The 13,321-nt window shown below is 39.5% G+C and overlaps 1 protein-coding gene and 1 pseudogene across 1 annotated transcript in view; both read right to left on the bottom strand.

Annotated features, from left to right (window-relative positions):
• Positions 1–13,321, bottom strand: part of PTH2R (parathyroid hormone 2 receptor) — a 135,708-nt gene that overhangs the window by 78,115 nt on the left and 44,272 nt on the right. Inside the window, exons 3-4 of the mRNA XM_006140066.3 lie at positions 8,846–8,956; positions 8,328–8,449 (exon numbers count right to left, since the gene is read on the bottom strand). Coding sequence (XP_006140128.1) covers positions 8,328–8,449; positions 8,846–8,956 — 233 coding nt within the window. The remainder of the gene's footprint in view (positions 1–8,327; positions 8,450–8,845; positions 8,957–13,321) is intronic.
• Positions 176–2,970, bottom strand: LOC102486070 (rho-related GTP-binding protein RhoG-like; annotated as a pseudogene).

Below are 13,321 nucleotides of genomic sequence, written 5' to 3'. Positions count from 1 at the left end.
AAAAGGTTCAGATCAAAGTTCAAAGCAGCCACATACAAACGAGTTCATCTTCATTCCTCCAGAAGCCAAATAACCTAGAGTCCAGGATTTCTAAGAGAAGACACCAATGGCTTATGCTGGCAAAGGAATCCCCCCTTATACTCCTTATATGCCATCCCCAAATAGCACCCAGACACTATAAGAGGACACACTTTTTGGTGTTCTTCTTTGTGGCAGGGTAAAGCACAGCCTGGACAGCTTCTGAAAGTACTTCATGTACCCCATCCTGCATCAGGGCTGAACATTCCAGATACTTCACAGCCCCTGCCTGCTTAGCCAGGGAAGTGCCTTTCTGAGGAGTTGTGGGTACTAAACTCTGTTCCTTCAGCTTCTTCACTGTCTCAAGATCACTCTGCAGATCCCTCTTGGTGCCTACCAGCAGGAAGGGTACATTGGGGCAATGATGGGGGAGACCTCGAGGTGCCACTTATGCCTCACATTGGCATAAGACCATGGGTTGCCAATAGAAAAACAAATGATAAAGATATTGGTCTATGGGTAAGAGCGTGTTCTCAGGCGATCATACTCCTCTTGGCCAGCAGTGACCCACAGGTTCAGGCTGATGATTTGGCTGTCCACAGATGTCTGGGTGCTGTAGTTGTCAAAGACAGTGGGAATATACTCCTCAGGAAAGGCATTTGTTGTGTAACTGATGAGGAGGCAGGTCTTACCTACAGTTCCATCTCCTACAACCACACATTTGATTGCCTACGTTCTTCCCTTGTAGTCAGGGCAAAGTCTGAACGTCCTTCAGGGCAGTCGAGCCACTGCTGGCAGAGCCTCCCAAGCATCTCACATTCAAACCAAGTTCAGTTTTGAACCTTGCTAGTCAAAAAACCACCCACCTTCCACCCCCAGGTAACCACTGTTCCAATTTCTTTTTTTTTTTAATTTGTTTGTTTACGTTCATTCACTGTACATCATTACAGATACAAAATGAGATTTCCCATCCAGAGTACACTGTATATTGTCTCAATCAAGCGCATCAACATACATGTTATTGTCAACAAATAATTTTCCATTTCTTGTTTCCTGTTTGTTTTGCTTTTATTCCCCCCATCCTTGATTTCCTATCTCTTACCCTCTGCCATCTCCCACTCTCTTCCCACACTGTCTCTGGTACCTATGTTTACTTTCTATACTGTTGCCCCCCACCATTTTTTATTAAATTACTAAAGATCTTAATCTAAATATTTTCATAGCAAACACAGCTGATATATACATTTCCATGAACACAAGTCTAACTTTAGGTATCCTATAAAGTAGCACCTAGCTGGGGCTATATATCTTACTGTGGTCATCAAATAGATTTTTTTTCCCAAACTTTTTTTTTTGTAACTTAATTTACATTCATTCACAGAGCATTATCACAGCATACAAAATATGATTTCCCATCCAGAATATATAGCATAATGGTTTAATCATACATGTTATCATTGATAATTTTCTATTTCTAGTTTCACACATATATATATATATATATTCAGGCGCATGCACTCGCATCCGGTGTGAGTTTAAGCCACTGGGTCTAGGACTCGAACCGCGATCGACTACATGGGAGCCCAGCGACATAGCCATTATGCTAACTGCTGGTCCCCCACTGTTCCAGTTTCTGAAACCCAAAATCAGCCTTCTCTTCCTATATTTCTTGACTGTTCTTAGATTTCTTGAAATTATATATTATATACTCTTTTTGTATAATTATTTAATTTTATCAATATTATTATTTCTTAATTTTCTATGGAGCAAATGTGCTCACCAGAAAGAAAGAGAAAGAGAGGGGGAAAGTGAGAAAGTAAGCCGCCAGGTCCAAAACTCAAACCACAGCTGACGATGTGGGAGTCCAATACCTTAACCTCCACACCACCTACTGGCCCATATAGTGTATAATCTTCTGGTCAACATATTGTTTTTTATATTCATCAATATCGTTGCATGAATCAATTGGTCATCCTTTTTATTTTTGTATTTTAAAATGAGTATAGAGTCACGAGAAGTAGAAAATACAGTAAGAAAGGACCCACGTGCCCCTCACCCAGTATCTCTCAGTGGTTATATCTTATATAATTATACTAAAATATCAAAAGCAGGCTTTAAGAGGATTCAAAATTATTGACTAAGAAACCTATATGGTTTCTCTCTAAGAAGAAAGACAAAGAAATCAGGATAAATGGCAACATTTTGAACAGATGAATGAGGAGGAAAACAGAATTCAACAAGGACACTGAGGGACCAGCAGTCAGTATAATGACTATGTCGCTGAACCCCCATGTAGCTGACCACGGTTCAAGTCCCGGACCCGGTTGCTTAAACGCACACCAGGCGCGTGTGCATGCGTGCCCAAGATCCTGAAAGAATGGAGGAGAAGGGATTGCAGTGTGGCCATCCCCCCCCCTGGGGGGGGTGATTTCTTGCTTTCTGTCTCTCTGTTTCTCTCTCTTTCTGGAGAGCACACGTGCCCTATAGCAAGAACCTCTCCAAAAAAAAAAAAGAAAAAGAAAAGAAACAGACACTGAGAGGATTCTGGGTCATTATGACAGGTGATAGAGATATATTAAGAAGAATAATTAATATTATTAATATAATTAATAATAATATTAAGAAGAATAATTCTCAGAACTCAGAAAGCCTCAGGAGCCAGCAGGAGCCCCCCTCCATGTTAAAACCAATTTGTTCTTTTTTTTCTGGTATTTTATACCAATCTATTGTGTTTGTATATTCTTTAGTCAATCAGTTTCAGTCATAGAGTGCAGACACCTGGTATATATTAAGTGGGGACAATGTCTCTCCTTCATGTCCAATCCATTATTTTTAACCAGTTTCCTAGTACAATAGTCCTATAACGTAAGTGACGGTCTCTTTCCCCTCCATGGGGAGAAGTTTGGACGGCTGCCATTCCCCCTCAGAAGTTGAGAAGTCGGTGCTCCCCATTCCCCAGACTCAAGACTTTGGAAACAATTTCCTTTCCTCCTACATCCCCTAGCAACACAGTTTCTCAGCATCTCCCTTTACAAAATATTGACATGGAAGGGAGGTTGGGGCAGGTGGCAGAGAGATGAGCAGAGGCTCCCCCCCTCCCATAATATGAGAATGAAGAAAGGAGCCATAGGCCCTACTCCATGCTGCCCAGGCAGAGTACTGGTGCCAGAGGAGAGACCCTACCCTGACAGAAACCAGGGTACCAGGGGACTCTCTCCAACCTCTGCAGTATCCCTCTCCCATCTCCATCCCACCCCACCCCTGTGTGGACAGAGCTCTGCAGCCAGCAGATAACCCAGCTTCTTGAAACAGCAGGATGAGCTGCTCACTTCTACCACTGCAGAGCCCTCCCAAACCCCTCCTGCTTGGGCACAGATGAGCTGACAGCAGCAAGGGTGGACAAAGGCAAGCTCCAGGATGGCAGCTCTCTCTTTCCAACTGAGTATTCCCCAGATGACAAATATAAATAAAAGGACATAAGAAACATGAAAATCAAGGGAAAATCTCTTCTCCAATGAAGTGCACTCATCTCTCACTTATAACTGACAAAACAAAATCATAGTGAGGTCGGATATGGAATCCAGAATATTGGACATAACAAAACTCTGATAGCAAGAGAATGCAAACAATTACAGGAGATGAGGAAACAATGCAGATATGTGCGAGAAATTTAACAAATCTGCATCTTCAAAAAATCAGAGGACTGACTCCATAGCCTGGTGGTTGGAGCAGCAGTCCCACGTGGCTGCCCATACAGTTCAAGTCTCAGACTGAGAAGCTTGAGAAACACGCCAGGAATATATGCACGTGTGCCCAAAATCCCAAGAGGAGGGAGAGATGGAGGAGAAAGAACTGTGCCATGACCACTCTTCATGAGGGTGGGGTGCTTTCTCCTTTCCCTTTTTCTGTCTCTCTGTGTCTGGCAAGAACATGCAGCCTCTAGAAAAAAAAAAATTAAAATTCCCCAATCAAAAGATACAGGCTGGTTAAATGAATTAAAAAATTGGAACCCTCTATATGCTACTAATAAGAAACCTCATCAAAAAGACATACACAGATGGAGAATGAAAGGTTGGAAAAGGTCACTCCATGCAAATGGAAATCTAAAATAAGCAGGAATCACTATCTTCGTATCAGATGAAATAAACTTCAAACTAAAATCTACTAAAATAAACTATGAAGACCATTATATAGGGATCAACTCACCTCGAAGATATAACAATTATAACTATATATGTACCCAATGTCAGAGCACACAAATATATTAAACAAAGACTCCCAGACCTAAATGGAGACATAGACACTAACACATAAATCATTGAGGATTGCAACAATCCAGTCTCACCACTGAACAAAAAATAAACAAAGAGATACATGACATGGAGACATTTATAATCACTTCATGCAACAACCACTGAACACATATTCCTTTCTACTGAAAAATGGAATAGTCTGTAATTGATCACATCACAGGGGAAACACACACACACACACACACAAAACTCTACCAACTTAAAAAATAAAAATCAGGAGGCCAGCAGATGGGGTGGTGGTTAAGATGCTGGACTCCCATGTGTTGACTGCAATTTGAGTCCCACACCTGGCAGCTTGCTTTCTCATTTTCCCTTTCTCTCTCTTTCTCTTTCTTACTCAGTGCACATGCCCTACAGTAAATTAAAAAAAAAAAAAACAACTAAATAAAAATTTTGTTAAAAAGTAGAAATCGTATCCTGCATCATTTCTGACCACAATGGAATGAAGTTAAAAATTAACAACAAAAACAAATGTCAACAATATGCAAATACATGGAAACTAAATAGCATGTTCCTAATTATGAAAATATTGAAGAAAGAAATTAAGAAAGAGAAGCCAGCAGGTGGTGTGGTAGTTAAGGTGCTGCACTCCCACATGGACCACTATGGTTTGAATCCCAGACCTGGCAGCTTGCTTTCTCACTTTCCCCCTCTCTCTGGTGAGAGCACATGCACTATAGCAAATTAAATAATAGTGATAAATAAAATTACATTAATATTTTTTAATTTTAAAAACAAAATTAAGAAAGAAATTTTTTAATTTCTTGAAACAAAGGAAAATGAAAATACAATATATCAGAACTTGTGGGACATAGCAAAGTCAGCACTAAGAGGGAAGTTTATCGAATTAAATGCCCACACTAAAACAATACAAAGATGGCAAGTAAGCAACCTAACAATGCAGCTCAGAGAGCAGGAAAAGCAAGACTAAGCTAAACCAGAAGCAATTAAAAAAAAGAAATAATAAAGACCAGAGTGGAAATAAATGAAGTAGAGACTAAAATAATAATGCAAAAGATTAATAAAACAAAAGCTGGGTTTTTTGAGAAGATAAACTTAATAGACAAACTTTTTGTTTAACTAATTCATTTGGTTCTCCACTCCAATCCTTACATTGGATCTTAGAAATAAAATTATAAGATCAAATGATACAATCCTTTGGGGGCAGTTTAAATATTTATTGTGAAATTGCTTTTCAAAGGGCATGTAACCTTTAGATATGAGCTATATTATATGATAATTTCTATAGTACATTACTGTTTTACATATTCTGCTCTAAAGAATTTAATACCTGTGGCCTATCATTAACATTCCTTCATTGTTTTTATTGAAAAATATTTACCTCTGGGCCAGCAGGTGGCATAGTGGTTAAAGCACTGGATTCCCACATGGCCAATAGCAGTTGCATTCCCAACCCAACATCTTAAAAATCACACAGGGCATATGTGAGTGTGTGCCCAAGATCCTAAGAGGAGAATGGAAGTGAAGGGATACAACATGGCCATTGTCCCTGGGGAGTGACTTCTCACTTCCCCTCTCACCATCTCTGTCACTCTGGTGAGTGGCAAAAGAAAAACGTAGAAAAATCAAATTTACCTAACTTTGGCAAACCAATGATAAGAAAATTATTAGAGGAAAAAAAATGGTGCTCAAAAATATTCTAGTTCCCCCATAAAGATGTAGAATTTATTCTATATACTTTTTTAGTTTATACTCTTTTTCTTCCCCTCAAATTTCATTATAACCATCAATAATTTATATGTCATAAATAATATAACTTTTCCCTGTGGCATATCAAAACGTCAGGAGATACCTAGTTTTCTTAATAGAAGATATCTAGTTTTCTTGAGGTTTCTAAAATTACTGCATAAGGGTTGTAAACAATAGAAAATACTCTTTGTATTTTTAATTAGGAGATAAAATTAAATTATTTCTGCTAATAGAATGCTCCAAACTTTAGTTCAATTTTAAACCATTTTAAAATAAAATAGTGTGTATCTTGGATGTATTAACCATCCTTAGTCATTTGGGTTCTTAAAATACAGTGATCACAAAGAATGGCTGTAAATTTAGAGTTCAAGTGTAAATAAAACATGATTTAAATTATTGGGTCATCAAAAATGTCAGGATGTATTTTTCTATGTTTTTCTAAGCAAAAATGTACCATGACTTTTCTGACAACCCAGTAATAGCCATTTAAAAGCTGTGAAAGACTTGCATTTTTCATCATTTAATGCACAAATAAAGATCATCACAGAGTACACTAAAATACTAGTGAATGTTTTTCTCTGTCAATGAGACTAAGGTTATTCTGAAACCTTTTCTATTAACTCAGTGTTGGCATTAGTTCCATTTGTAGGGCATGTAACAATCTCCTCACACTGACTCATTTTACCTAAGAAGCTTTTTAACAATGTAATACAAAACTGAGCCTTCAGCAAATTACTAATGAGCTCAATAAGGTGGTAGTGCTTTGCGTAAGGAAAGCACAAAATAGGGTCAACCAGTGGTGTGGTGGTAAAGGCAGCTGGACCCCAATGGCCAACTGTGCAGTTTGAGTCCCAGACCCAGTGGCTTGAAAAATACACCGGGTGCATGAGCATGTGTGTCCAAAATCTGAAAAACAGAAATGGAAGAGAAGAGGCTGTAGCATAACCATCCACCATGAGAGAGTCTTCTCTCTCGCTCTCTCTCTCTCTCTCTCTCTCTCTCATACACACACTCTAGAGAATTTTCTTTAAAAAAAAAATAAATAAAAGAAAAGCAGAAAATTAAAGAAAGTTTTGACTATTGGGGCCAGCAAGTGGCATGGTGATTAAGGCACTGGACTCCCACTGGCCAACCACAGTTTGAGTCCCAGGCCTGGCAGTTTGAAACTCATGCCAGGTGCATGTGTATGCATGCCCAAAATCCCAGAAGGAGAATGGAGAAGAAGGGATAGCTGTGTGGCCATCCCCCTGGGGGATGATTTCTTGCTTTCCCTCTTACTGTGTCTCTCTGTCTCTATAGTCAAACATACACACCCTATGGCAAAACCTTAAAAAAAAAAAAAAAAAGTTCTGACAATTAATGCAAAATCAAATTAAACAAAGAAATCTTCAGCTCACCACTAGACCTCCTCTTATTCTCCCCCATCCCATCCCTCAAAAATCACTAGGCATAAAGAAAAAAGTCTGATGTTGGGAGAGTTTATGTATGATACTCTGTTCTTAGGGTCATCATCAAAACCACTTGTACACAAATGTTTACTCATCAAATCATATGTATATCTCATGGAGCATTTTGATTCATGAGATGAAGTAATATGGATTTAAGCATGACTTTTAAACCACTAAATATAACTTAAAAGTAACTCTTAGAAGTTTTCAAAATTTACATATGATTGCTGTACTAGAGACAGTATTGATGTAAAACTAGAGGATCAGGGCTCTGTTTTTCACCCTGCCATCAGTGAGCTGTGTCACTTTAACTGACACTTAATCTTTGGCTCTCGGTTGACTCACATCTGTGAAAATAAGATATTCTGCTGGGAGACATGTATCAATGCCTCTTGTCCACTAGTGAAATCACCTACTGGCAAATCCTATGAGATGGAAGACACACCTCTAAAATGTAAGTCTTTCAGGGATATAGAGTGAGGTGAGATTTAGCCACTCATAAGAAGAAATCATGAATCATGGCACTGACTACTTACTAGAGTTTTTATACATAATACAATATAGCATGACATAATGTAATATAAACATAACATAATATAATGTAACACACACAGAGAGAGATTTTTAATACACATGTATGTATTTCAACAAGGTAAATATAACCTTAGGAAAATACCAGAATGTTCCAGATGCATATGAAAAGATTAGAGCAGTGTTTTATGTTTCATAATCTTTGTGGCATAGAATAAAAGGGTTTTTATATATAATGATTGCCAAGTAAGAATTGAATAAAAAACATGCTTCTACTTTCCCTAATACAAATACAAAATTCCATTACCTTTCCCATGCTGGTATCTGGCTTCTGAGAGTGTAGGCAGTCTGAATAATTGACCCATGTTTTATTCGAGCTGTGTACAGAAACCCACGTTCCATTGGGGTTACAATGTCGGAAAGCAACTCCTGTGAAGACATGAACCTGGTTAACAAATACAAGGCAGCAAGTACATAAATGGGATGAGTTTTAAAGAACTATATATAGCACAGTATAGTGGGTGGCAATTCTATGTATATTTCAAAATATCTAGAAGAGAGAATTGCATATGTTCATAACACAAAGTGGTGACAGGTGTTTGAAATGGTGAATATGTTTTGAACCCTGACAAAATCATTACAGATTGCATACATGTATTGAAAAACAACACCGTACCCCATACATATCTACAACTATTACATGTCAATTAAAAAAAACAATTTTTTAAAGACATGAAAGACAATGAAGTTGCTCAGCTCCCCTGGAGTCTATGTTTTTAAAAACTAAATTTCTCTCAAATTAATCATTTCAGAAAAAGTCAATACCTTTATGATTGAAGTCATAAATATAGGGAGGGCATGGGACAGCTGATATTTTCCCCACTGTTCCTCTGGGCCAACAAATGAGTCCATCCCATTCTGGGAAACAATTACCTTCTGATGAGAAAAAAAAAATTAAAGATCAAATAGTAAAGAAGAATGTAGCTGAAACCAAAGAATAAATACATTCAAACCATAAAATTTTGGGTCCCTGCCCATGTGAAAATGTAAAGCAACATTCTGGAAACTAGAATGGGGTAAATATGGTACAGATACCCCAAATTCATCTGTCTGCTTCATCAATGTCCATTTAATAGAAACATTAGATTTGCATAAGTTAAATTTTGCATAAATTCAAGTTAGTCCAATATATTAATAACAGTTATAACAATTAATATAGAAGAAAGAGAAAAGGTCATTGTAAATAAATTGTAAAGTTCTTCTGACTAGGGGCCAGTAGGTGAAATAGTGGCTGAGGTGCTGGACTCCCATGTGGTTGACCATGGTTCGAGTCCTAGACATGACAGCTTACTTTCTCACTTTCCCTATCTCTCTCTCTCTTATCAAATAAAAATAATAATAAATAAAAATAAATGAATAATTCTTTTTTAAAAAGTTTAGGGCCAGCAGGTGGCATGTTGGTTAAGGCGCTGGACACTCCCACATGGCCAACCACAGTTCAAGTCCCAGACCGAGTGGCTTGCTTTCTCACTTTCCCTCTCTGTGTGTCTCTCTCTGGTCAAATTAAAATAAAATGAATAAATAAATAAAATTAACATTAAAAAAAGTTCTTCTGACTCTCATTATTGTAGCTACATTTTTATCCTAGATCTTAAAAATTGCTGTTAAGGAACAGGACACACAAAACAGATTGTACTTCATGGGTCAGCTTCAGGGCTTCGGTATGTCTTTTTACTAACAGTTTTAGTAATCTCTTCGAGTTTAACACTCATCTCAGAACTCTCATAAGCTTTGCTCTTCTCGAGATGCATCCAGACCACTGCTACTTCTCACCACTCCCATGGCACCACAACAGCTCAAGTCACCTCATCTCCAGCCTGCATTACTGCAAAGAGCCACTGGTCAGTCTTTCTGATTCCATTCTTGCTCTCTGTAGGACAGTTCTCTAAGTGGCAATGGACCTGCCCACTTCTCCCCACCACTTTTGCTTGTAAGTCTCATGAATAATTGTAGTATGTGTTTAGGATACAATGCACTGAGATAAGGGAGGGGCTCTGTTCCAGTCTCTCCCAGACACATACATCCTTCAACACGTTAGCCCAGCCCAGGTGTTCTCTGCGCTATGTAATCCAAGGTGAGTTCTTTTAACTGAGGGCCCTCAGCTGCAGCACAATGCTCAACATGCAGCAAGATTTCCTTGTACACAGGCAGCTTTGTAGAGTTTTGGGAGGGCTCTAAGATTTGCAGTGAATCCTGGAGTCCTGCTGTCCCTTGCTGTCTGTATGTAATCTTATCTTGCTGGACTCAGACAAGCTGGGAGGCAGTGCACAGCGAGTCTCCTTTCATTTACTCATAACACAATATCGCAGTCTCATGCTGACCAAAAGACTGTCTTTACAGTGTCTCCAGGTCCAACAGGAGCTGCCTTCTCTCTAGCTTTCTCACTGAGCTCAGCTCCTGCTCTCCAGCTTACAGCTAAGACCCTGCATGCACTTTTTTAATTAAATGCCATTTCTCCACATAGCCCCAAGGCTTATTATTCCTTTACCTCCAACAGATTTTTCCTCAAATGTTACCTTCTGCTGGGACCAGTAGTTAGTGTAATGGCTATGTCGCTGGACTCCCATGTAGTCGACCACAGTTCGAGTCCCGGACCCGGTGGCTTAAAACTCACACCGGGCATGTGTGCGTGCGTGCCCACGATCCCGAGAGGAGAATGGAGGAGAAGGGATTGCAGCGTGGCCATCCCCCCCAAGGGGTGATTTCTCACTTTCTGTCTCTCTGTCTCTCTCCGTCTGTCTGGCGAGCACACGCGCCCTATATCAAAAACCTCTCAGAAAAGAAAAAAAAAATGTTACCTTCTGATTAAACTGTCCCCACTCAAAAACTGCATTCCAAAACACTGCCTACCCCCTATTCTTGCCATATTTTCACCTGAGTCATCATTGTCTTCTAATGGTGTTATTTTATTATTATTTTCTTTCTCCTTTTTTTTGGACAAAGAGATTTTTTGCTGTAGAGTGTGTGCACTCACTGGAGAAACAGAGAGAAACAGAAAGACAGAAAGCAACAAATTGTCCCTCAGCGAGATGGCCATGCTGCAATCCCTTCTCCTCCATTCTCCTCTCAGGATTTTGGGCATGCATGCATATGTGCCCAGTGTGAGCTTTAAGCCACCAGGGCTGAAACTTGAACCAAGGTCAACTATGCGAGAGTCTAGTAACATAACCATTGTGCCATCTGCTAGTCCCATATTTTATCATTATTTTCTTAAGACACAGGATTTAAGAAACGTAAGTGTGGAAATTTTTGTCTGTTCTGTTTCAAGCCTTAGCCATGTTACTAGAACAACACCTGGTACTTGGTAGGTGCTTAATTAATATGTAATGTCAATACTCTGCTCTTGGGATTCCTTTCCATTCATGATGCATTGAACTTCCAAAAAGACAGCCTGCCATCTACGTCAACTCATTTCCCAAAAAGAAATACTTTCACTGAGTGCTGTATTCATTTTTCTATTGCTGTGATGACAAAGTATCACAAACTTAGCAGCTTAAAATAACACAAATTTATTTTCTCAGTATTTCTGCAAGTCAGAAGTCCAGGCCTTATAAACTCACAAGGCCAAGATCAAGGTCTGGGCAGGTTTGCGTCTCTTCCTGGGAGAGAATCCCTTCCCTTGCTCATTCTGGTTGTTGACAGAATTCAGTTCCTCACAGTTGTTAGAACTGAGATCTTGTTTCCTTATTAGTTGTTAGCAAACGGCCATCCCCATCCTCTAGAAGCTGCGCACATTCCTTGGCTCAAGGCTCCTTTCTTCCATCTTCAATTTGAGCAAGGCAGATTGGGTCTTTCTGACATTTCTTTTACTTTCCGTTTTTTTTGTTTGTTTGTTTGTTTGCTTGTTTGTTTTGCCATAGGGCATATGCACTCACCAAAAAAGAGAGACAGTGAGAGAGAAAGTGAGAAATCACCTCCTAGGGGGGAGACCACACCACAATCCCTTCTCCTCTACTCTCCTCCTAGGATTTTGGGCACACATGCACACTTGCCCAGTGTGATTTTTCAAGCCACCATGCCTGGAACTCAAACCACTGTTGGTCATATGGGAGTCCAGCCCCTAACCACGACATCACCTGCAGACTCCACTTCTGACATTTATTAGGCTCTCCTGCCACTCTTCTTTTCTGTCACAGTCTGATTCTTCCGTCTTCATCTTCCACTGCTGAAGGGCCTATGTGATCATACTAGGCCCACTCAGATCATCCATTTTAAGGTCCATAACCTCAATTTCATCTGCAAAGTCTCTTTTGCCATGTAATGCAGCACACCCAGGCTTAACACCAGGTATGAGGGCGTGGTCGCCTTTGGAGGGCCTGATATCACCGTACTATCCATTATAAAGCTCTTAAATTTGTAGTTACCTAGTACACTAACTGTGCCTGAGGGTTTTTTTTTTTTTCTAGCTAATGTTCATGGTATCAAGTCTTTTGTTCAGTTTTGAGGAGTCGGCATAACAGAACCTCACACAACACTGGTTTCTACAGAAGCGAATTCATCATCTACTTGAAATCACATCACATGAAAGCAAATACTCAGTTGGCTTTGGGGGTAGCTACAGCATTAAGTACATTTTCCCCTCGCCCACACCGTTTTTGTAAGAGAATACATTTTCTTGGGAAACAATCTCCCTTTTCTCACACAATATAACCTGGGCTTTACATATCACAAGTAACCCAGGACCTCATCATATTAGCTCCTGCTCCTGACAGGCAGTTCCACCTGCCTCTCAGCTATGACCTGCTTTTGTCTGTTAGTCTTCCTTTGTGTAAACAGAGTGTAATGAATCAACCTCTTCCGTCAACTTTGGCTTGTGGCCAAAAGTTGCCCTAGGTACTCGTCTATATCTTCACAGCATTCCGTATGACTTCCCATCCATTCACTTAATTATTATGAAGTCACGTGTCTCTATAAATCTGCCTTGTCCAGATGATATGTGCCCTATGTCTATTGTACAATTTACATGATAACTGGACACACATTCTTGTTTTCCAGTAACTACTGATGGTCGTTCCTCTAAAATATATTCTGCATACCACCTAACCCCTGTTAGAATGGCAAAGATTAAGAATATAAAAAGTGATAAGTGTTGGCGGGGATGTGGTGAAAAGGGAACCCTCCTACACTGTTGGAGGGAATGTAGACTAGTTCAACCACTGTGGAGAACAATATGGAGGTTCCTCAAAGATCTACAAATAGAACTACCATTTGATCCAGCAATCCCACTTCTGGGTATTTACC

This window comes from Tupaia chinensis, unplaced genomic scaffold (assembly GCF_000334495.1).
Source record: "Tupaia chinensis unplaced genomic scaffold, TupChi_1.0 Scaffold000018_1, whole genome shotgun sequence".
NCBI classification, from domain to species: Eukaryota; Metazoa; Chordata; class Mammalia; order Scandentia; family Tupaiidae; genus Tupaia; species Tupaia belangeri.
This window is presented reverse-complemented; position numbering and strand designations above follow the sequence as displayed.